Source organism: Tiliqua scincoides, chromosome 4 (assembly GCF_035046505.1).
Source record: "Tiliqua scincoides isolate rTilSci1 chromosome 4, rTilSci1.hap2, whole genome shotgun sequence".
NCBI lineage: Eukaryota > Metazoa > Chordata > Lepidosauria > Squamata > Scincidae > Tiliqua > Tiliqua scincoides.
The window spans coordinates 152,955,816-152,981,499 of NC_089824.1; the positions used below are offsets into that span (position 1 = coordinate 152,955,816).

The window sequence follows — 25,684 nt, forward strand, 5'->3', positions numbered from 1 at the left end:
GATATTCAAAAACAATACGTCAGCCCACAATGCCCCGCAAGGAGCCCAGGCATTACCTCATCCCACAATGCCTCTCGCCCCCCTCCCAGAAAGGGGGCTGAGAAGCTTCTAGGGGTGGGGTGGCCATGGAGATGGACTGCTTTGCAACAGGCTGCCCGGGCCAGCCTCCTCCCCCTGCCTGAGCCGCGGCCGCAGCCAATGGGAAGGCGCGGGGGTGACATCATGGGCTATTTTGGGTGGCTGACTGTTCGCTGATAAGTGTTGGGCTCCACGCTGGGAAAGGGCTCAGAGTGAGCTTTGAGTTGGGCGGCGGAGGTTGGAGGCGAGCGCGCTGCGTGGGAACCGGGCGGGCGCACCAGGGCGCGCGGCGGCTGTGCGCTTCGCTGCCTTCTGTGCGCGCAGAGAGCGGTAGGCAGGCAGGCAGGCGAGAGTTGGGCGAACTTTCCCTGCGGCCACTCTTGACAGGAGGCAGAAGGCGGGCGAGGACTCCAACAAGTGGCTCTGAGGCTCGCCGCTGAAGCGCTCCGGCCACGCAGGGCACTCCCACGAGCAGGAGGAGGACCCCCTCCGAAGTTGCTGGGCTTCGGAGCTGCCCAATGGGGCGGCAGTAAGAACGCGTCTGCGGGACTTGGCCAACTTCTGCGTAGCTCCAAAGAGAAGGACACCGCTGGAGCCCAAGTCCCTGGCGCCGCTGATGCTGTTGTGGAGCCATCGGAGCCGAGAAGTCCCCGCCTGGCGAAGGGAGCCCTCCTCATCTCTAGCGGGAGGGCGGGGGAAGCCCGACCCATGCCTGGTGGCCCCAAAGGCAGACTCTGATTGATCCGCGCTGCTGCTTTCCCGGAGGCTTTTTCGGGGTCGGAAGTTGTGTGCGTGTTTGGAAGTGCGCCGTCTCACAATCGCAGTCGGCGGCCAACTTTCTTGAGACTGTGTTAGTTGCATCGAATAGCTTCCTTTCCTTGGTTCAGGTGGGGGGGGTCTCTTTTTTGCTTCCCCCTAATTTTTTTTCTTGGGTGTAGGAGAACAAACTTGGGGACTGTGTTCTATGACTGCAAAGATGGAACCTACATTCTACGATGATGCCATCAGCTCGACCTTTGTGCAGCCAGAGAGTGGTACTTACGGATATAATAATCCCAAAGTTCTCAAGCAGAACATGACTCTCAATCTGGCTGACCCTTCCAGTAACCTCAAGCCTCATTTGAGGAACAAGAATGCCGATATCTTGACCTCTCCCGATGTAGGCCTCCTCAAGCTGGCATCTCCTGAACTAGAAAGGCTGATTATCCAGTCGGGCAATGGACTGATCACCACCACTCCGACTCCCACCCAGTTCCTCTGCCCCAAAAATGTCACTGATGAGCAAGAAGGGTTTGCCGAAGGCTTTGTCCGGGCACTTGCTGAGCTCCACAACCAAAACACCATGCCAAGTGTTACCTCTGCTGCTCAACCTGTGAACACTGGCATGGCCCCTGTCTCCTCCATGGCTGGAAACAATGGCTTCAGCGCCAATTTGCACAGCGAGCCTCCAGTCTATGCCAACCTCAGCAATTTCAACCCCAGTGCACTAAGCGCTGCCCCAAACTACAATGCAAACAACCTGGGCTATCCTCCACAGCATCACCTGAACCCCCAGATGCCAGTTCAGCATCCACGCCTCCAAGCTCTGAAAGAAGAGCCTCAGACTGTCCCAGAAATGCCAGGGGAGACCCCTCCCTTGTCCCCTATTGACATGGAATCCCAGGAGAGGATCAAGGCTGAGAGGAAGCGCATGAGAAACCGGATTGCTGCCTCCAAATGCCGGAAAAGGAAGCTGGAACGGATTGCCAGGTTGGAAGAAAAAGTGAAAACTTTGAAAGCCCAGAACTCAGAACTGGCATCCACTGCCAACATGCTGCGTGAGCAGGTTGCACAGCTGAAGCAGAAGGTCATGAATCATGTCAACAGTGGGTGCCAGCTAATGCTTACACAGCAGTTGCAAACTTTTTGAAGAGACTGAAAAGTAACTGTGATAGAGAGGCATTTTGAGCAAAGGAGAGTGAGGTTGGGAGGAGGTGGCATGCTCAGTCAGGGGCGGGAAGCAAAGGCTGAAAAGCATTGATTCCAGAGAGTCCTCCCTCCCAAAAGCATGCGCGGAGAGACTGGCGTGCCTTTTGGTTTGAGGTGGTGGCAAGCCAGTCTACAGTACAGCTCTACAAAGTGCTGTTCATGCTGGGATGAGGCACAAGAGCTTTTTTCTTCTTCTTTTAACATTGACCAAGATCTGCATGGACCTAACACTCAGTATTAAAGGTTAAACTGCAGTAGACACTGTAGATTGCTTTCTCTAGTACTCCTTTAAAGAAAAAAATGGGGAGGGAGTTTGTGGGAGGCTAACAGAAGCTGAACTATACTGCCTGCCTTCGAGTCAAGTTGTGTATGTACATAATTTTTTTTATGAAAGCTGATTAATGTCAATAAAACTACTTCATGACTTTGTAAGTTATTTTTTATGTTCATTGGGTCCTGCCCGGTATTGTCTGTAAATAAGAGATTTTTTTTTTCTTTTAGGGCTCTTGAGTTTTACCATTTGTAATAAAGTAACTTTTTAAAATGTTTTTGTTCTGAACAAAATATGCAGAAAGGATTGATTTTTATTTAAGACAATATCAAAAAGTGCATCACCCACTTTCTCTTGAATAGTACCAAGTCAGGCATATACAGAATTGCGGTAAGATTAAACTAGTGCTGTGAAGGGGGTGGGTGGGCAAGCAGTGCAACAAAACTTCTCTGTAACAGTCAGAGGAGTAGCTATGTTACTATTACAGCAAGCGAACAAAACAAGAATCTTGGGATATCTTCAGAGGCATATGCCTCAAAACTTTTCTTTGTCTGCTATTCCTGGAATACAAAATGACTTATAAATGATCTCCTGTGGTAAAAAAAAAAAAAAAAAAGTAATAGCTTATGCCCTTTCTGGTCAATCTAACTTGTAACAGTCTGCTAGGAATTAGTGATACAGTTTGGGCAGAAGATAAAAGGGAGGCGGGAAAAGAAAGTTGAGGTTTTCTGTTTGTTGTTTTTTTTGCATACTTCCAGCCCCACCCCCTACTATGACTTATCCAGTACAACTGACCATTTCCTGTTCAGATGCTTCATATTTAAGCAAATATTCTTGATAATATGTATGAAGAGTTATCAAAAGGGAACCCACAAAGCGGACTCAGTCACCTTAATGTTCTTGTTTAACTTTTAGATAAAAGATGGTCTCTGTTCATGAGTATTTAACTATGCCTGTTGTCCAATAAAATAATTCTATTACTCTTTCAACAGATCTGAATTGTTTCCCCCTCTTTTGATCTTGTTTTGCTGTAAGCCTATTCCATAAGAAAGCGGGAAAGTGGCACTTAGCTGTGGCTGTGTTTTGAAACTTAGCATATGAAGTACAGGCATTTAGGAAAGACATGATAGTTGCTGTGAGAATACCAGTTTTTGCTAATCAAAAATCTTGCTGTTCTCAATAGCAGGAAAAAAAAAATCTGTACCCTTATCCTAAACTACTTGTAGGTTCTACGGAAATGAATGAAACTTGCTTCCAAGCGAGTGGGGCTAGGATGATAAACCAAGGCTGCAGTTCTATACACAGTTAAGAATAAACCTTGTACCACTCAGCGGGACTTATTTCTCTGTAAACATGCATAGGATTATACTGCACATCTAATTCATTTTCCTGAAAAATACAAATAGCATTCTGATTTTTATCCATGTTTATATGAAAGTCCACTAAAGATAGACCTATATACACTTGCTAAGGTGTCACAGCCTGGTCCCTGTGACACTCCCAATTAACCAGCACCATTTGGGGGCGGGGGGGGGGAGACTATTCCAGAGGCACTACTGCAACTTTTTGTTTGTCCCTACCTGCCTGGTGCATGATATCCCTAAGGAAATCTGAATTACCATTAACTCCTTTCTATGAACAAAGTTGTTTGGAGGAACAATATTACAGCAGAAATGAATAGGATTGTCCTTTGGGGTAACCATGGCCAAGGGGCCAGTCCTATCCAACTTTCCAGCACTGATGCAGCCATGCCAACAGGGCATGTGCTGCATCCTGTGGTGGTTGTGGTGGGCACTCACAAAGGCCTTCTCAAAAGAAGGGAACATTTGTTCCTTTACCTCAAGGCTGCATTGCGACTGTCAGCTTTAAAAAGTTGGATAAAATGGGCTATTAATTTCATTAGTTACCCCTTGCTAACTTTCATTTTGCTACTGCAGCAACACCATTGCTTTTTGCTAGGAGAGTAAATATGCTAGGGGGGAAATGGTCTTTATTTCAAACACCAGCAATGTGAATAAATGGCCCAAAGTGATCTATGTAAAGAAGAAGCATGGCACTGGTGTTTTAACCACAGTGAACTTACTAAAGTCTATACCCATTTATTTGGGAGTAAGTCCCACTGAAATCAATAGAAATCTTATTTCTGAAATCACTCTGAAATCTTATTTCAGAGTTGTGACTATGGAATACAAACATATGCACAAGACACGGTTGGATGCATGTGCTTGTGTTTATGGAACATGTGATGTGTGCTGTGTATTGTGACATGTACTGACAATTACATGTCAGTCAAATACAATTACATTTTCTTGGGGTTTATGTATAAACACCACACAAATTATCTGGAGTAACCAATTAACCCTCCAAACCAATATGTATTTCTTGCCTCCAAATTAGAGTTAAATACATACAGGGTCATAGTCTGATTCTAACCATATTTACTTGAAAATCCTATTGATTATAGTGGGGTATACTCCCAAGTAAGTGTACATAGGATTTTAGCTTTAAGATTGTCATCTTGGATGCAACAGTTCTGTAGAGGGCTAAGTCCTATTGAATCCAGCAGGGTTTAAACTCACAAAACATTGGGCTGAAAGTATATTTACTTGAGTTCTGGACTCTATGGGAGTATAGGGATGCAATCTTATGCCCACTTTTTTAAGAGTAAGCCCCACTGAATGCAGTGAAACTTTATTCTGAGTAAAAATATAGGAGTGTGCTGTAAAATGTGGTGTTGACAAATTACTTACTAATCAGTATTTATATTGCACTATTCAACTCCTCTTTCTACATATTAATGCACATAACTTGTAATTTAATATTCTAAACTTATTTTTGAACCTTATTAGCACTTTAATCCAAAGTAGTTTTTAAAAAGAAGATTTAAGATAGGACTGAGGTGTCAGTCCATTAAAGTAGAATTATGGTAGTATAAATGATTGGAATTTGAGAATACGTTATCCTAATATTTTTGGCTCCAAAGAAAGGAACTTGCCCGTACACCAACTTGTGGAATGGAAGTCAGTGGGCTTCTACTGGTATATTTTAGTGGCCACTGATTGCGGTTTCGTTTTTGAGGTGGGGCGTTTTGGCTAGAAGGATTCCTGAGTCCTTTCCTCATGATAAGCAGATGTTCAACAAGTTTCACTTTTCTTGGCAGTGATGTCAGTGGTTCAGTTTGTTGAATCACAGACACCCTTCCGCCTCCATCAAGTCCCCTGCCACTCACCTCACTGTGACCTTACCTGGTCCAGTGGCACGACAGGGTCTATCAGAGAAGTTGTGATGTTGCCGCCTGCTATAACAGCGTTCACAAAATGAGCACCGACGGAGCGCTATGTGCTCCACTGGCATCCATTTTAAGATAGTGAAAGTCTGCTGTCATAAAGCCCTTCATGTAACAGTCCAATCCTATAGGATTGGTCTGTTAGGCTTAGTTGCAGTAAGGTAGAAAAAGTAGGGGATAGCACCAAAACCTTCACAGAAGCAGGTTTTTTGACAAAAGTACAAAAAGGACATTCGTCAACTGATCAGGAAGTTAGTTTCAGGCATAAGGGACAGCAGGGGAGACAGAGCGGAGCAGAACTAGGGAGCCAGAGACCTGAGGGTGGTGGAGCCAGAGGGGCAAAGATCGTGAGAGCAGAGAGGTAACATGGGGTGAGTTCATGGAGGACACTGAAGATGACTAGGAGCTATCACTGGATTTGGGAGGAGACAGAAAGACCTTGCAGGGATTTAAGGAGGAATGTGACCTAGAAAGATTGACAAGAGAGGTCACGTTTTGGTGGCAAAATGCTGGCTGCAGCTGAGAGGGCTGAGATGAGACAACAGAAGACCGGGGAGAAGGTTGCAATCGTCAAGAGATGAGAGTGGGATGTGTTTTTGCAATATTGAAAAAGAAGTGACATGATTTGGTGACAGACTGGACATGTAGAATGAAGAAGAGAAAGAAATCAAAAAGCCAAAGCATTGAGCCTGAACAACAGGGTGGGTTGTGACACTAATGGAGACAAAGAAAATGCTCCACCCTGTCTGAGTACCTGAAGAAGCCGCATGGGAACCAGCAGGTGGAGGACTTTCAAAAAAGGAGAGGAAAGGGGTGCTCTGCCTCCAACACCTTCTTGTCCTCTCAGGCAAGATAGAGACGGAAAGGTAGGGATCAGAACAGGATCCCTCTACCTGCTGCTTTCCCCAGCATTTCCCCAAAGATTGCTTGTAGTAGTGGTGCTGGGGGAAGAGCAAATGAGAAGATGATTGTCAGCAAGTGAGAAGATGATTGGTCTGCAGGCTGAAGTGGCAGGCAGGCATGGGGGGACAGAACACCCTCTGTCAGTTCATTGCCTCCTCCTGCCCCCTGGAAGCCACTGCCTCAGTCTGCCTCATGGCCGAATAGGTCCTGCTGGAAAGGCAGGTGTCCAATCGCAGCAGAGCCTGGCCAGTTCACCTATTGGGGGGGGGGGAGTCCACTTCTGCACTCCATAGTCTGCTAGCGATGCTCTGAAGTGGAGGCTTGAGCAGAAGATTCCCCACCCTAGACAAAGCCCAGGTGGTGCTGGAAGGAGGTGGAGGAGGAGGTGGCATTGGTTAGGGTCGAATGTCATAAAGTGAAGGAAGTGCTCCCAAAAAGAAAAATTCAAAACAGTTTCCTCATTGAGCTACATCATAATCCACAAGGAAACACACAGTGAACCTAACAAATTACTTAGAAGGAAACTCTGCTGATCTCAATGGTTTTGGCATCAGGAATTATTGTTGGGGTGATTGCCCAAAAATTTTTTCTGGCAGGGCTTCTGTGCCATTAACAAGCAAAAATTTAGCAGAGGAAATGTTTTTTCTAGTTTCATGTATGTTTTACCTGCTGAATTTCTTTTATTCGGGGGGAGGGGAATTGCCACCCTTATTTACTGGTATCCAGACAATTTTTCTCTCAACTCCTTAGTCTGCAGTGTCCATGAGTGACACAAAGAAACTCCTTTAAGGAGGCTGGTATCCTGATCAGATTCCAGATCCAAGCAGCTTCATCTTCCTATAAAATATGTGGATTAAAAGTAGTTGCGAAGTGTTTTAACATTTGTCTCCACTCGTCACACAAGCCAGCAACTACCCTTCTGGGGGATGTATTATGTACTTTGTATTACTTCTGTCAGACGTATGCAGTTGTATCAATAGTTACCAAACAAAGAGCTACAAGCAATCTGCTGGGCGTACCTAGTGCTGATACAAGCAAGCCGGAAGGTGAGTTGGTTTTTGACCATATGTAGGAAACAGCCAGCAGGGGAGTAACACACACAACAGCTGGGTGTGGCTTTACCATGCTCAAACGTGTGTCAACTAGCAACCTAAGCAGGGCGAGGAGCAAAATAAGCAGGGTTATCTGGAAAAGTAAAGCCAGAACACTTGAGCATAGCTGTGTTGAGGCAGAGAGATTTTTGAAGTTCTAAAATGTTTGGGTCATGATGGAACAGACTGCTCTGACCTAATCACAATGTATAGACGTGCATTTCACCTTGCCAGGAATGAGGCATCCTCTGAGCATATACTGCTCCTACAGTGACTTTCAGCCTCTCAACATTTTTGCAATCAGTCAAGTGCTGTTTTCAATCGCATCACCTACATGCAAGCAAACTCCAAGAAGATTTCAGGATATGTTTTAGTGGAGGAATTCCTCAACATTCCAGGGAATGTCTCTGAGCCAAGAAAAATATTATCTGAATGTCCCAAAATGCAAGAAATAACAACCACCTGTGGAGCCACTCCCTGATCATGGCGTGCAAGGATGAACAGACCAAACTGGTCCTGCCACCTTTGTTTCGGAAGAGGCTCCTGTGGCTTGAACAGCTGTACGAGAGAAATTCAACGGATCAAGCTTTTCCCAGTAGGCAGATGCAGTAATTGCAAAACACTGTGGGCTGAATTTCTGGCTGTGTGGCTCCTGCCAGACTCCTGCCAGCAGCGGAAACTCAAGACCAAATGCAAAGTAGAACTGCCTCCCCCCTTTTAATGAGCAGAGGTTCTGTGGCTTTAACGGGTGCATAACAAATTGGATTGGAGGTGACGCTTTCTCCCTTAAGTACATTCCCTTAGAGGGAAAAGATTCACCTTTCTTTTTGCAGTTCTCAAATCCCTGCTCAGCGTTGAGGCTTCCTGGTTGACCTTGGACCAGTTACTATTGCTCAGCCTCACCTACCTCACAGGGTTGTCATGAGTACAAAAGGTGGGAAAGACCCATGTACACCACCCTGAGCTCCTTGCAGGAAGGCCAGTATAAAAATGTGATAAATAAACAAACATGCAGAGTTTCTGCCTATAGAAAGTGGCAAGCCTAAGGAAAGGAGGAAACAACTCTACATAGGCCCATGGTTCACAAAAATGTTATGTGGTTCGCAAATGAAAGTTAATGAAAAGTGTGGGGCGCCCGAATTGGTAAGATTAGAGGAAGACTTATACAACCCATACAGAATATACAAACTTCCAATGGGTATATATAGATTATGGCAGAGTTATCTGTAATGTAGTCTGAAAACATGAACCATGTGTGTTTCATTTGCTGAGACAGGGGCCTCAAACTCTGAGGACTGTTTCCTGAAGGGAGCTTCTTCGGTCATCTCCCACAGCAAAGGGAACCTTCTAGAAAGATTCTTTGTGCCCTGAGGGGAACTTCTATCAAAGAGAAATAAATCCTCTCATTTTAACACTACATTCCAGGAAACTGACTTCTCCCTGACGCACCAAGTCGCATGCACTTGAACAGGTAGGAAAGTATTCTGCAGTCCACACTGTTGCCTCCTCACATGTGATGTTCTGCAGGAGGGAAAGCACACCTACTCTTCTCTGGGATGCTTCCTACGTTTCCAGAATAGGCAGAGACCATAATTTAGGAGTGAGAAGCTTGCTTGTCATGTAAACGTTCCTAATGTTCAGGCTTTGACAGTTCAGCTGTAATTCCTTTCAGGTGGGAGGACCAGTTTTGTATCCAGTTCTTCCTTTGAGGTGCTCAGGCATCCCAAATCTCCTGTTTTATTCTCACAACTACCATTGAGGCACATTTGGTGAATGGACATCCATTGAGTTTGATTTGAACCCAGGACTCCCTGGCCTGGGTCCAAGAACACTACCCCGCACTGCCTGAGACAGCTGCTGCCAGTAAACGTGGGTAGAAAGAGCCCTGGGTTTGGTTCAGTATAAAACAACTCCTTATTTTGTTTTTAATTTTTATTTTAACTAGGAACGTAGGCAGCTGCCATCTGGACATGTGATGAAAGCCAACGCTGAAGCACATGGACTGTTTTTGGGTGTTATGTTTACACTCAGAGTGTATCAGTGGAAATTTTCCCTGGTGGCCCAGTTCCATCAGCCACTGAGACCTAATTAATTTTGTCAGGGCTTGTGATATTCTGGTGGTGGTACTGTGGGGATTTACTACCCAAAATCGGGGTGAGCTAGTGTAATGCAACTGCTGAGACTGAGTTGCAAAGCAGGATTTCTCTATTTCAAACCTTGCCCCTGCCATGAATTCAGTAGGTGATCTTAGGCAAGCCATTCCCTCTCAGCCTCAGCTGCAACATGCGGGATAACAATTACCTTTCTGAGTTGTGGAAAGGACAACATAAAGCTCATTACATTTCATTGCATTAATTCATTCCCTTTTTTAAAAAATGTGATACCTTCTTCTGCAATTCAGGGCAGTTTGCAAAGTAAAATCACAATCTGGAAAAAAAATGAGTATCATTAAAATGCAGCAACGCAACTGAAAACAAAAAATAATAACAGCAACCCCCCAATCCAAGCTAGGGATGGATAGATACATCTGGATGCCTTCTGCATACTGGTTACACCCTACTCCGACCCTGTCTTGATCTCTCTCAGGAGTTTCATGTTGAATAGCACAAGAGCAAAATAAAACCTTATGGGACCCCATAAGTTGTCAAGCAGGGTCAGGTTGTCAAGCAGGGGTCTTCAAGGGGGTCTTCAAGAACCCCATTTTGAGTCCAGCCCTCCAGGAATGATCAGAGCATAGCATTGTCCTATAAGTCCATCCCGGGCAGGTGGCCCAATAGGATGCCATAGTCAATGGTATAAAATGATGCAGAGAGATCCAGCGGAACCTACAAGGGTGCCCACCCCTTCTCAGTTCCCAGCTTCAGATGTAGGGTGTTTATCTCCCCAAAGTGGGCCAGAATCCAAACTGAATCCCTGCAGGAATCCAGGAATCCCTGCAGCTGGGACACCACTAGATGCTAGAGGAGGGGTGTCAAACTTGTTTCATACATAGGGCCAAACCTGCTGAGGGCCAGAAGTGATGTCATTAAGTGGATTGTGACCAGAAATTACAACTTTGTCTTACTTAGGAACATGGTTGCAAATGACAGAAGAGAAACTACGCAAATCTTGATCATATTTTTAAGATATGGAAGAGTTCAATTATTGTGTGGGCTGCCCTTTCAGCAGTGACAGCTCAGCATAGCTCAGCGGCTGAGAGCAGCTGATGGTGGTGTTGGGAGAGCCTGAGGGCTGGATCAAGAGCTTCATGGGGAGGCATCCAGCCCCCAGGTCTTAGGTTTGACACCCCTGTGCTAGAGCATCATGTGAAATGCTTTGCATACTCCACCAATGCTGTAAAGCTGTAAAGTACTATTATTAAGAACGGAAAGCAAAAGCATGAAACCGGTTTGAAAACAACAACAAAGGTGTATACCTGGACAGCTGGTGAAGCTCTTGGACATACTTTGCTAGGCTTAGCCACTGCCAGGGTGTTGTAGTAGGAGTGACGTGCCTATCCTCAGTAGTCTGCTTGTTGCCATACGTCTGATGTGACCCTGAAAATCTCCAGAAGGAGGTCATGGCTGCCTAGGCAAGGTTTTTGTGCCTCTTCCCATCATCGGCTTGTTTGTGTTCTACCTCACATCCTTTCTGTTTAGATTCAGTCACTCACATAATTAGATTAAACAATCAGACATCTGCAGAGGTAGTCAACAATCAACAGCGGGAAGTAGAATGAATAGGTCATGCATTTATTCAGTAAAATGTACGAATTTTATACCTGCCTGGTGCACTTAGCAATGCAGTATTACTGGGCACATCTCTGCCTTTTCCGAATGTTTTGGAAAGGAACTTCTTTTAGTTGTTGTTGTTTTAAGTAGTTGTTGCTCCAGCTGACCGCAAGGGAATGTTTTGCAAATAAGCACATTGTGTATATGTATTTTGGTTGGCTACAAGCGTAGTCAGCAGTTTCAGGAAGTGGAATCAGAAGAAAACAGGAGTTTGAACAGGTGACGCAGAATCGTCGGGGGGGGGGGGTGAGCATTACAGACGGCTCCAGGACTGCTTAGAGTTCTGGACCTAGCTTTGTGTTTAAGTGGGAGCAGTACAGCTACTCCAGCCCCTGTACTACCAGATGCCCAATTGTGGTTTCTGAATGAGCTAATGTTCATCCAGCCTGAGGTCTGATCTCTTCTTCAGCATGCGCAGTTGCCTAAGGAATGAATAACATTGCTGCTGATCAACTATTTGGCCGATAGAGAGATTTGCTGGAAAACAGTTGCTTACTGCCAGACAACAGTGGCAAAAGCAGTCATGTTCTCCCAGTGGCATAGCAAGTGAAGGACGGGGGGAGCAGTTCGCCTGGGTGCCAGGTCAGAAGATGGGTGTCATGAAGTGTGAGTTGTGGCAATGTCAGAAAGAAAAAAGCAAAGTGGTCACTCTGAGTGGAGGCTCACAAGTCAGAAGTAATTGGGGGTGACATGATGATTATTTCCATGTCTCTACACTCAGGTGACACCATGTGTCACCACCCAGGTAGAAGAAAAGGTAGAAACATTGCTGTATCATCCACACATGCATGCACGCACACTCCCATAAGGTATACATTATAACATCAGGCACAAGTTTAGTACAAACTTAGCACTTGGTTCTAGGGTGTGAGTTCGTCTCCCCCACAGACACACACATAAAGCAAAACACACTTACACCCTGGTTTCCTCATCTCTACTTGCATATTTTCCCGTCCACCATTACTCTTCCAGGTGGGCGGTGGGAATATCCCAATAGGCCGGTGGAAAGAAGAGGAAGGAGGAAGTGTAAGCATGAATTTTGCATGCATGCTTGCTTCCTCCTTCCTCTTTAGTCTGCCAGCCAACAGAGTCAGGATACTTTTCCTAAGCAGCAGCAGGACTACCGCATAGGAGAAACACCCCCACCCCACTGGCCAGCAAGAAAAGAGGAAGTGATTTTCTTTCCTCCTCCCTCTCTTCCCTGCCGGCCAATGGGATGGGGTGATGTTTTTTCCTGCCAGCAGCCCTGTTGTTGGCTAGGAAACATGTCTCCACTGACTGACAGGAAGGAGTAGTCTTTTCCTTCCACATCAGCCAGTCGGGTGGAGCTGCCTTGCAGTAAGGTCTTTCAGGATCATGGGTCCTTGTTAGGCCTGAAGCTGGTGCTCATCCTGATTGGGAGTAATAATAGTACAACAACATTTATATAATGCATTAGGGCAGGGGCATCAAACTCATTTCATGGTGCCTGCTGAGAGATGGAAGTGACATCATTAAGCAGAAAGTGACATCATTAAGCAGATGATGGCCAGAAATAAGCACTTTGTTTTCACACAGAAACTCTTTCCATTCCACTTTTAGCCAAAAGGCAACATAGTGGCTTACAACAAACAAAATACTTTTAAACATATCATATAAATACATTTTAAATGGAGAACCAAAGCAGCATCAATTGAAATACAAGAAAAACAAAGCTTACTTCATAAAGCCAAAAGCCTTTGGGATGAAATGTTCTTAACTTGTTTCCTAAAACTTGCTAAAGAGGGAGCGAGCCTCATCTTCCTTGGGAGGGAATTCCACACATAGGGCATCACCACCAGAAAGGTCCTGTCTCTGATACCTGCCAAGCAAATTTCAGTCAATGGCAGCACAGACAGCAGGTCCTAAGAGATAAATCTCAAGCCTGGGCAGGTGTATATAGGATCTTAAGGTAATCAGATTCCAGATCATTCAAAGCTTTAAGGATAAAACCAGTTACAACCAGTTAAAGCCATTCGGCATGGAATCAAATGGTAACCTGCGCAGCTGGGCTAAGAGAAGTGTCAAGTATTCTAGTCAGCCTACCCCCATGAGCACTCTGACAGGCACATTTTGTATCAATGAATGCTTCTAAACTGTCTTCAGGGGCAGTCCCCAAAAGAATGCATAACAGTAGTCTAGTCTGCTGTCACCACTGCAGGGGGCAGGTCTACATTCTCCAAATAAGGCCACAGTTTTCATACCAATTGAAATGGATAAAACACACTCCTGGCACAGCAATCATGTGGACATCCAGGGACCATGCTGGGTCAAACGGCACCCTGAAACTTATTCTCTCAGAGGGAGTAAAAACCCATCAAAGACAGGCAAGAGACTGGGATTGACTGAGCTATCCCATAGTTGCAAGGAGGGTGACTGCCCATTGTTCTGAGAACTGAAACAGAAAACGTTAATAAATAATTTGCCTATAGAATCAAATGTGTCACCACCCCAGGTATCCAATGTTTGGGAAACATGCTAAGTTTCTGGCACCCATGTGTTTTAATAGTGTCTCTCCTACACAAAGAATACAGTCATATCTCCATTCACATAGGGAATAAGGTCCCCAAAAGTTGAGTACTGTGCAAAGTGCTATAGGAGATATTGCTGTGCTGCTACCCAGAACACACTTTTACCACTGGTCACAATGGCTATCAATCACAGCCTGAATGAAGGGCAGTGTAATGAATCAGGACCAAAGGAAGCAGCATATTGTGGTAGAGAGACTAAATTTCAATGATGCAAGTTTGGGTGATAATCCTTTGGAACCAGCCTGTGGGTCTGATTCCTCCTTCCACATTCTGACCCATATCTTGGAGCTGTACTTCCAGTTCACTGTGAAGTCAGATTTCATTGCTGCAGCTCCCTCTGTTGGCTTAGCTAGCTTAACACCATGGAAGCCACAGTGTGGGGTCAAAACACAAAGTGCATGTTGCATTGCATGTAGACAGTCCCAGGCTTAATTCTAGGGGCATTTTCAGTTAAAGAATTACAGGTACCTGGGCTGGAGAGCCCTCTGCCTGTGGCATAGCTAAGGGATTTGGCACCCGGGTGCAGAAATGTTTTTAACACCCTCCTAGGGGCCAGATGCCCAGAACGCTCCTGGGAGCACCCAGGAGGTGGTCTGAAGAACGGAAAGGCCTCCCTGGGTCTTAGAAGGTCTGCTGGAGGCCTTAGAATGGCACTTCCAGTTTTTACTAAAACCGGAATTGCTTTTCTAAGGACTTCCAAGGCTTGGGAAGGCCATGTGCAGCCTCCCTAAGACTCATGCCTTCAAAAAACACCACCCTGACACTCTCCAAGTCATGGAACCTAGGGCATTTGACCCCCCCTTAGCTATGCTACTGCTTGAAACTCTGCAGAGCCACCACCCGTCTGACTAGACAGTATTGGGTAGCTAGACCAAGGGTCAGACAGTATAGGCTCTTTGCGTATGTGGGGGAACCCAAATGAAGTTCTGGATGAAAACACTCTTGCATTTAGCCTGAAGGATCTCTTTTGCAGTCTGCTTCTTGTATTCCTCAGGCCCTCTCTGGCTTTCAGCCTAGCCTCCTTATTGGCTGGAAGCTGCATATAAACTTTCCTCCCTTGCAGAAACACTCAGTTCCTTCTCTCTACCCACAAGTGGAATCTGAGGACTTCAAGTTCAGCACCTTAAAAGGTGGCATTGTTTTGAAGGCAGCTCAGCCACTATAATGAGGCTACATTAATGTTGCGGTTGACTTGAGGCACACCTTCATTTCAAAGCCACCTGTAAAAAAACAATGGCTGCTACCTATAAAAATAACCCAGCTGTTTTGGCACAGATGCCTGTTAAATATGTTTTTCAAAGTATGCTAGCACACCCTTAATTGCTCTCAAGAACTCTGTTTGGCACCTTTTGTTTTCGAGGGCCTTTTCATTCCTCCCTGTAGCAAGGCAAAGCTCTTAAGTTCAGACCACTCCCTCGACTCTTTGTGCTTTCTTGAATCTGATAAAATGTGTGCAAGAATCATTGCTAGACCCTAGATGACACTGATGTGCATGCAGGGATATTTCAATACAGCATGCATTTGACCTTACTTTAAAATGGCAATACAGTGAAACCACCTATGTACCTTCAAACAAAAGTCAAGTGAACTCTGCTCTCCTTTTCACTACCTTCATTTCTGTAACAACACACATGGACCAAATCTGAATTGCACTCCTATTTGCCATTCTCTCAATGTGGCAGGTAGACTGTCCACTTGGTTTTAAGGCAGTTTTTTTTTTCTTTTTCCTCTTCAAGTTCCTTATATATGTCTCTGTGACTAGTCAATTGATTGCAACTTTTAATTTGGAGCCCAATCCTATGCATGTCTACTAAGCCCCGTTGATTTCACTGGGGCTTATACACAGGGAAGTTTGTATAGGATTGCAGTTTAGGTCTTGGTTTTTTGTGTTTTTTTTAAACACGGTTTTATGCACTGTGTTGAGAGGGTGGAAGAAATTGGCTTTGTGGCTGACACAAGGATCATCAGCCAGTCCTTGCAAAGAAGTGCATAGCTTTTAGAAGTGCAAAGAAGTTACTCTAACTTACTCTTTCTGCTTATGAGTACAGAAGCAGATATACTCAAACTGTTCTCCAGCACCTCTCGGAAAACAGCTTTGAACTGTTGCTGGATATTCATGCTGCAATTTCACATCAAACTCCCGCTGGTGAGTTACCAGCTCTACAACGGTAAAAGCACGTCTAGCTAGAATTCAAGTAGTCAACTGTCGTGAATGACTCTAGTATTAACCTCTCAGGGCTTCTCAAAAGGAGCTTTTCAGGCCTCTCTTGGGCTGAGTATGTTGCTAGGAAAGGCTGCTGCTTGAATGCAACCCACTGTGGTGCCCAGTATATTCTGCATACTGGGCTGGGACTTACACAGCTTTTGGTTTCATGCATTATTATCATAGGTAGGCTGGAAGAATTCGCAGCTTGCATCTTTGGTGTCTGTGTGTGGAGGAGAGGGACTGAGCACCTCCTTCTACTCTCTGGATTGGAAGAGGAAGAGGGAAATTGGACAGAAGGGGAAGTGTGGGGGAGAAAAGAGTGGTGTACCTCAGATATCATAGTCCCAGTTGTGTAGTCAGAGGGGGTGGCCCCTCCCACTCGCTGTCAGAGCCATTGTGGCAGCTTCTGGTTCATGCCAGCAACAGGAAGGTCCTCCAGTTGAGACTCTCCAGCCTCTGGCCCGGCATCTGCAGATACCTAACTCTGCTAATGCTGATAAGGAGGGTTGACTTACACCACACAGTGTTGTGAACTGCCCCTTTAAGAGGCAAGCCTTTTATAGGGCCCTATTCAGGATTAAAAGGTCATATGAGAGAATTGGGTGTGTGTGTGAGTTATAGTCTTGGCTTGGGGGATCTATATGAACTCAGGAGCTGCAGTGGTCCTATACCAAGATTACTAGACAGTCTGCAAATAAGTTGTGCTTGGGTCTCTCCCCCGCCCCCCCATCTAAGTTTTACATCCTGTATCTTTTAAATGAGTTGATAGCAATAAACAGTTATTAAAAGAGGTCATCTGTATGCTGCTATTTACTAGAAAGCAGCAGGGTTCAGTGTAAAGGAAAATGCACACAGGTTCATAGGGTACTACTCCTGCCTGTGGACAAGTGAGAAACAGATAAACATTCCAGTTGTTCAACAAATCTTTCGGTTCCTGCATGCTGTTCATCATGCAGTAAGGAAGAAATGGGCACTGGGAAGCAATAACTGTCAGAGGTGATGACCTTCAGATGAGACATTAAACTGACCTCTCCTCTGTTGCCGATCCAGGTGGAGATTAAAAATTCCATTACACTGTTCAGGGAATAGCATCCTGTTCCAAATCTTCCCCTAATACAGGTTTGGATTTCAAAAGTCAAGTCTGGTCTCACAGGCCAGCCCTGGGAATGGGAACAGTGATACAGTGGTTGAAGAATTATTCTAAATAAACTATAACAGCTAATATTATAATGCTGTTGTACAAATCGATGGTAAGGCCACACCTGGAGTATTGTGTCCAGTTCTGGTTGCTGCCTCTCAAAAAGGATATAGTGGAAATGGAAAAGGTACAAAAGAGAGCGACTAAGATGATTACTGGGCTGGGGCACCTTCCTTATGAGGAAAGGCTACGGTGTTTGGCCTCTTCAGCTTAGAAAAGAGATGCCTGAGGGGGGACATGATTGAGACATACAAAATTATGCAGGGGATGGACAGAGTGGATAGGGAGATGCTCTTTACACTCTCACATAATACCAGAACCAGGGGACATCCACTAACATTGAGTGTTGGGAAGGTTAGGACAGGCAAAAGAAAATATTTCTTTACTCAGCGTGTGGTTGGTCTGGTTGGTGTGGTCCTCCTTGCCACAGGATGTGGTGACGGCATCTGGCCTGGATGCTTTTAAAAGGGGATTGGACAAATGCCTAGAGGAAAAATTCATTATGGGTTACAAGCCATGATGTGTATGTCAGATGCAAGGGAGATGTATGTCAGATGCAAGGTTGCATGATGTGCAACCTCCTGATTTTAGAAATGGGGTATGTCAGATACAAGGGAGGGCACCAGGATGCAGGTCTCTTGTTATCAGGTGTGCTCCTTGGGGGATTTTGTGGGGCCGCTGTGAGATACAGGAAGCTGGACTAGATGGGCCTATGGCCTGATCCAGTGGGGCTGTTCTTATGTTCTTATGTTCTTACTATTACAACCACAATTAACTCGTTTTAGATTTCCAGGATATGTAAAGGATGAGTGTAAGAGCAGATGGCCAGGCTGCCCCCATTGCTTTTAATGAGAATCTGCCCTGTCATGCTTCTTAACCTGGTAAGATTTCAGAGAGGCAGGAGTCCTCCATGGTAACAGAGGTGAAAACCTTTGTAGAGATACAGATGCTGCCACGTTGGCATCCTTTAATCTCTGAAGACTCTGGTATCGCGCTCTGAATGGTGGTTCTGGAACAGTGTCCTCTCCAGTGCGCGAAGCCTGGGTAAAGTAGGTATGGAGGATAGGCTGTTACCCATGCAGCAAATCCCCCCTCTCCACGTCACTGAAATGGTCCAATGGAAAGGCAGAAGCCAATACGGTTGGTTCCAGCGGCGTCGCAGGAGTTGCCAGAATGGGACTGTGTTCAGCCATGAACTGCCTCAGGGACTCCGGCTCCTGATTTTGCCTCGAGGTTGACTCCTGAAGCCTTTTCCTTAACTGGATGTAGCCAAAAGGCAGTGGAGGTTTGGGATCAGAGTTTTCCTTCTCTCAGATGAGCTGCCGGGGGTACAGATGCTACAGACTATGAAAAGGAATCCGTACTTATACTAAGAAATTTAAGTCTACCCCAGATCATTAGAATCCATAGCCAGATTTCTAAGCAGGAATTCAGATGATGTTTTTAAAGTCTTGAAAATGGCATGGCTCTCTGGATATAATGTGTAGTCTGCATTTAATGTCTCCCTGTGCCAATTTCATGACTGGCATACGACAATAACAATGGATTTCTAAGTTTTCATCATGGTAAGGGGCATACTTGTAAAAAGTCAGAAAATGTTTCATAGACTTTTTATATGGTGATGTAGACTCTTCCTGTATAAATAGTATTCTGCATTGTATGCCCCATTCATGATCCCAATCTATAGCCCCCTTCTTTCCATTTTTTTTGTCAGCTTCCTGTAATCATGCAAACACTACAGTCATGCTATGCTGTGTCTGTTTGTCACCTGTGAACCAGCAGTGCCAAAGACATGCAGAGTGCACACCATCACCGAGAACCTTTTCCCTGAAATGTTTTGATTCAGTTCAAAGCTCTTGGAAAGGTACGCAAAAGGAGAAAGTCAAAACGAGTCATCTGGTGGGGCAATAAGGCTTTGATAATGACCAGCTTTAAGAAAGGTTACAAGACTTGCGACCATACAATAGAAGGAACAACCTGCATCTATCTTTTCTGTAACGGGCTGCACAAACAAGATAATGCCACAGAAATGTTCAATGCTTGTCAGCTGCATGCCTTGTGCTAAACTAGAAGGCGGTTTCAGCTGAACATATGGCTTGCTATTACAGTTGTTTAACATGAAGGTTGAAACTGACTTCATCACAGGGGGGCCAACAGCAAATGCTCACTGCACATAGGATTTCAGCACAACCCCACGTATGCCCCATGGCAGCTTACTGAAAGGTCAGTGTCAGAGCTCTGTGCACATTTCTTGACCTTGTAAGTTTGCAGGCCCCAATGTCACATTGTACAGAACATGTTTTAGATGGTTAGGGAATAATAAATAAATATTATTTTCATTACACAGTGACAATCACAAGTGCGCCTCAGCATGTCAATATTTCACAGGTGCACTTCCAAGCACTACACAGCTTCATGTGCAGACTCTTTTTTGTCACTGCGCTGAACGCTTTGACAATTTCACCCCAACCCTAAACATCTGAAAAATGGCCAGGGCCTCATGTATTCCTAACCATATGGCGGTGATGTATATCTTACATTAAAATAAATGAATTCAGCCCATTTAGTTTAGCTTGACAGCTTCAAGTGAGTAGGACAACTGCCTAAGTGCCTGATTTGTGCCAGGTTTTTTTTTTTTTCTTAAAACAACTGTTCAAGTTTGGATCGGAAGCACAGGAAGCTTGTACAGGAAGGCCACTTCCTCTCTAATTTATGAAAGCTTTTGTTGGACAGAATGCCATGCTGGGCAAAAACATCACGTTGGCATCCATAATATAGGCAGCACTGAACGATGCATAAAGAATTCTTATTAAGCCTATTTCACAAACACATGCACACACAAAACGAGAGTTAAGGTCAGTGGGCAGGAGCCAAATTCAAACCAAGGGATACAATACTCTGAAAACAATAAGTTGTTATACATAATTTTGAACTAAACAAGTACAGAAAGCAGTGTATGTGGACCTGAATTAAGCATTATGAAGACAGTATCTATCAAACTTTCCTGGACAATAGTCCAGAGTCCCTGTCATTCTCGTGCTTGCACTGCAAAACCACAAGTTATTCCCACCTGAACAATATTGTAAAAGGCATTTTCCCCCTCCTCTTCCCAACATAAGAGGATAGATGACAAGTAGGATATATAAGCAAGAACCCACCCCTTCTTGAAATAAGCACAGGGGTGCTATTTCTTGAAATAAAGAAAAATAGTGCCTGGCAGAGAGAGCTGAGCTTCTGAATCAGTGGGAAAAAAACCAACAGCAAGTCTGGGGTAGAGGTGATGGGCAGAACCTACTAGTCTTGAATGGTTGGTAAGTGTACAACCTGGTGTGAAAGCTATTCATCTGTGGCTGTGCTACACAGTTACACATGTGCTTAACTACACAACTAGTCCCAACCAATGCCTGGATTTATTTATAAATAGAAAGTTAGGGAGCGCTGCAAAATGAGGCAAAACACTATGGGGAATGGGGGAATTGGTAGTATGCAATTGGGATTTTAAAAAATGGCAGGGCAAACTTTTCAAGCATCCCAACAACCCTGCTGTGGTTTTCACCCCCACTCTCTCTCTCTCTCTCTCTCTCTCTCTCTCTCTCTCACACACACACACACACACACACACTATTTATAAATAAACCAAAACTCCAATTGGGACTAATTGCAATATTAAGCACATGTCTGATTAGACCCTAATACACCACTCCCCTGGGAAGGCAAATTTTTTTCTCCTGACCAATTGGCAACCATAGAGGGGGCATGATTTCATCCTGAGGGGAGGTCTCTTAAATCAGGGGTCTCCAAGCCCTGGCCTGTGGGCCGTATCTGGCCCTCCAAATGTTTTTATCCTGCCTGTGAGTTCCCCAGCCTGTTGGGGCTAAAAATAGCCCAAAAGATGCACTTCTGGGTATATACAGCATTCAACCACTAGAGGTGCTGAATGTAATGCAATCTAATGGAAAACAATTCTCCATTGCATTACCTTCAGCACCTCTGGTGCCTGAATGAGATATATACTGAGCTGGGAGACCAGGAATATAAAGATCACCAGTGGATCTCCTTGGACCTGCTCCAGCTCTTTAGCTGGCACAAGTCTGAGGAGAAAAAGAGGCCTGTCAGCTGCTACCAGAGGGGATGTCATTCGGGGCAAATTGCCCATGCTGGGCATCACCTCATTCCTGGCCCTGTCATACCTTGCATCTTCCTCCCATTCCGCCCTCCCTGCCAACGCACCTTCATTGGCAGGTGCTCTCTGCCATCATGTGCTGGGCTTCTGCAGCCTTTCTGGGGGCAGTCCTGAAACATATGGTTGCACACAGTTTTGGGGTTCCATTTACAATTGTCGTAAAGCATCTACCACTGCCAGTATGCTGGCTCAGGCAGCAGTAGAGCTCAGTAGGATTGAGCTGAGAAAAAGAGTTGTAGAGCTATTTTTTTCCACAAATAACACACACAGACAAGCACCAAAGCCCAAAAACAAATGTGAAGTGTGTTTCACATAACTACAAACAATCTGAAGTTACACTCCTTGTATAATGCTCAATGTTGCATATGCACAATGGGGACCAAATGCGTAATCCTGTGGGCTGAGCAAAAATGGGTTTTAAAAATTACCTTTTTGGCTTATAATTTGACTGAAGGTTTAAGGGAAGGAAATAGCTAAATGAATAAGAAATATTAAGACCTTTGGGCCATCCAGTTCAATATTGTTGATGCTGGCTGAAGATGACTCTCCATGGCTTCAGGGAGGAATTTTTCTCTGCTCTACCTGAAGATGCCAGGGATTGAACCTGGTACCCCTGGGGCAGGAGGTCTGGTCTAGAGGGTAGAGCCTCCATTTGCCTGAAGATTAACATCCACAAGGTCGCCAGTTCGAGGCCACCGGCACTGTGCGACCTTGAAGCAGCTGGCAAGCTGCAGCTGAGCTGTTCCATCTGCTCGGAGCGTGGGAGGATGGAGGCCAGAATGTTAAACCAGATCGGAGTGTAACACCTTGAATATGTAGTGGTTCTTGAAAGAAAGAACCTTCTTTCAATTTGTAAAAATCCCTGCGTGGATTTAATAAGCCTGCCTATGTAAACCGCCTTGAATAAAGTCTTGAATAAAGACCAAGAAAGGCGGTATATAAATACTGTATATATTATTATGTATATTATTAACATTAAAGCAGTTGCTCTTCCACTCAGCTTCAGCCCCTCCCTTCAATGACAACAGGGGTTGAAAAAACTGAGGATCTCCCCCCCCCCCCCACACACACACCCAGTTTCTTATAAGAGGGCTCTGTGGCTTGTTCAGAAGCTTCCAGAAGCCTCCTACAATTCACCTCAATAGGTGCAGCAAAACTGGCTGCTTCTACACTTTGAAAATTCGTCAAGTTGCCTTGAACCCAGCACCTGCCAACCAACTTTTAGTGAAGTCTGCATTGGAAACCGAGCATTATGATAATTGTTAATGTGGTTCCAGGAAAAGGCTAGACTGGTTGCAATTATCATCCTGCCCAAGGGGAAACAAACAATACCTAGATTTCCCCTTAACAGGAAGCACACCACATATTAGCAGAAAGTGCTTTCCTTTCTGGTCAAGGCTTTCACAACACCTAAGTGAAAGAGAATCTGAAAGACATCTGTGACTTCATGACATGAAGGAAAACTGAGGAAAGAAAGGTTGGAACGAGTTATCAAATGTGAGAGAAAGGTGTGAGAAGGTTCTGAGGCAGACTGTGGAGTGAGGCATTTCTGAAGTTTAAGCGCTTGTTTCAATGATAAGCTTTTCATATAATTTACTAAGGGCGCAATCCTAACCCCTTATGTCAGTGTTTTCCAGCACTGACATAAGGGCAATGCAGCTCTGAGGTAAGGGGACAAACATTCCCTGACTTTGAGGAGGCCTCCATGAGAGATACCCAACTGCAGGATGCAGCACATGTCCCATTGGCACCACTATGCCAGTGCTGGAAAGCACTGACATAAGGGGTTAGGATTGCGCCCTAAATAAGAAACCTGTGCAGTCCACTCCGTAGTGTATTTTGTGCATCCTTGTGACTTTCATTCAACAGCAGAAGCTAATTGGATTGGCTAATTGGTTACTTCCTGTTCTGTATCTGCACAACCACCCCCCCTCTCCCGCTACCTCATCAAGGTCCTTCTTTTGGAGCAAGAAAAGGAAATGCATCTTATTTATTGGGCTGTGCATGTCCAACTGCACCAATCCAAGCATTTCACAAACATAAAAGTGATGAGCCTGTCATTCACAAAGTGCTATAAAGGAAATGCGGAAAAGTTAAGTACTATGATAGTAAGGGACAAGAGATATGAAAATAAATGTGACAAGAGGCCTGGGTTGATGCACCCTAAGAAGTGGAGCCAAATGGAAGAGGAGGGGCATGCCTTTTCTTGCTTAATGAATAACCAGTTCACACTGCTAAGTGTGAAGATGGGATTACAAGAGGACAGAAGTGGAAAGTGTCTTGAATGCATCACAGATCACAATTTTCTACACAGATATCACCTCTGTGTAGGTTTACTGCATGTAAACTGTCCCATGCAATGAGTGCTGGTGGGCTTATTTTGTCACCTGCTCATGATACACATACGCACAGAAACTGCAGTTAGTTGTGGAAACCATTTGCCCTCATCACTGCATCCCGTGCTGCATGTATGGTCTTCCTGTAGGGCAGGATATCTGCGCAGGAATGAGCTGTGTGATGCGGCTCACAAATGCAGGTGAAGTCACATTTTTAAGACCGAACTGCAGGAACTAGACCTTCCAGTTGGGTCATGTGAATTATCAGAGTTAATTCTCATTGTGTGAAAGAGGAACAGAGGACTCACAAATGCTCCTATGCAAACCATGCCAAGCTATTATAAATATTCTTAGGTAGCAATTCTCACCGCACTTACTAGGGAGTAAACCCCATGGAACTCAATGAGATGTTTAAATACTGTTAATAAATTAATAATAATAATGTTAAGCTTGCGTATACATGCACAGACATGCACAGGATTTGATCAAGGATGCTGTTTTAATCAGTGAACTGGACATTCACCAAATGAGCTGCCTCCATATAGCAATAACTTCACTCCTACTTCGGGGAAGCTCCTGTTACATTCCAAGATCTCCAATTTCTATGTCTCATAATAGAACTAGGAAAATCATTATGTTGGCAATTTTTCTCTTCTCTTTTCCCCAATTCAGTACATTGTTTTTCTGATGCACTCTGGGGACAATGAGTGAGGCTGTTTTTTGAGATTTATTTTTTACACTGTGGACAAAATGTTAAAACAGCTGCCTTAAACTTTCTGTCTTATCTATAGCTATATCTATAATCTATATCTATAGATGTGTGTGTATGAGTGTACACACGAACACACCCCACTTGTATCCTACTATAAAGAGATCAGGACAAAAGACATCCCACATTATCCTCATGACAACCATGTTATGTAGGATAAGGCTGAGAGAAAGCAACTAATCCAAGATCTTCCAGTGAGCTTTATGTATCTGCAAGGAAATTTTATTCCAGGTATCCCACTACAAGTCCAACGCTCTTCCACTACATCATTGGCTCCAAACTACTTAAAGGCCAAATCCTATCCAACTTTGCAGTGCCAAAGCAGCCACAAATGCAGCTTTCACATAAAAAAACAAATGTTCCCTTACCTTGAGGAGGCCTCCGTGACTCCCCCACACCACAGGATGCAGTGGATGCCCTGTCGGTGCAGCTGCATCAGCACTGGAAAGCTGGATAGGATTGGGCCCTAACTTATATTTTCACTTCAGAATGTAACTAAAACAAACAAAAATACTAAATCCAAAAATAATGGGCCACAGCTGGAGTGGCAGTGCAGTGTATATATGTTGGCACAAACCTTTTCTGCTTACTGTCACAAAAGCCCAAACCATCCCAATCTGGGACCAAAATCATGCTTTTTTTTCACAGAACACACAGCAAATATATTAATAGTGTGACTGACTAGTGACAAATGTTGGGAAAATTTACCCATTGAAGTAAAGTGCCATTAGCTTCTATCAGCAAGACTGTTTGCAGCATTAGATGTTATTACAGCATGATTGACAAATACATATGCTATGAAATCAATCTTTTGTTGGTCTGAAAACTTTTTTAAAGCAAAGTCCAGCACTTGTTCAATGGAAGACTTGCCATTGTTTTCAATGGACTCGCAACTGAACCTATCTGTGCAAAATCTTTTCTTACCAATGAGACACAAAACGTACACATCACCTCATTTTTGTCAGCATTAAATCTCCACTCTTATATTGTTTTAATCAATTGGCTGAACACTGAAAAACCTTTCTATTTTTTCTTATATATTACCACCCTACACCGATTACACTATTCTTGGTTTT

At 44.6% G+C, this 25,684-nt stretch overlaps 1 protein-coding gene and 1 long non-coding RNA gene across 2 annotated transcripts in view; one reads left to right on the forward strand and one right to left on the reverse strand.

The window, feature by feature from the left end:
- The first annotated feature begins 295 nt into the window (after positions 1-295).
- Positions 296-3,306, forward strand: JUN (Jun proto-oncogene, AP-1 transcription factor subunit). Its single transcript, XM_066626360.1, has one exon. The coding sequence runs from the start codon at positions 1,043-1,045 to the stop codon at positions 1,985-1,987; it is 945 nt and encodes a 314-aa protein (XP_066482457.1). The 5' UTR covers positions 296-1,042; the 3' UTR covers positions 1,988-3,306.
- A 9,729-nt stretch (positions 3,307-13,035) lies between these two features.
- The window catches only part of LOC136649665 (uncharacterized), a 30,262-nt gene continuing 17,613 nt past the window's right edge, over positions 13,036-25,684 (reverse strand). Inside the window, exons 2-3 of the long non-coding RNA XR_010794419.1 lie at positions 17,151-17,282; positions 13,036-13,207 (exon numbers count right to left, since the gene is read on the reverse strand). This is a non-coding gene — a long non-coding RNA (uncharacterized lncRNA). The remainder of the gene's footprint in view (positions 13,208-17,150; positions 17,283-25,684) is intronic.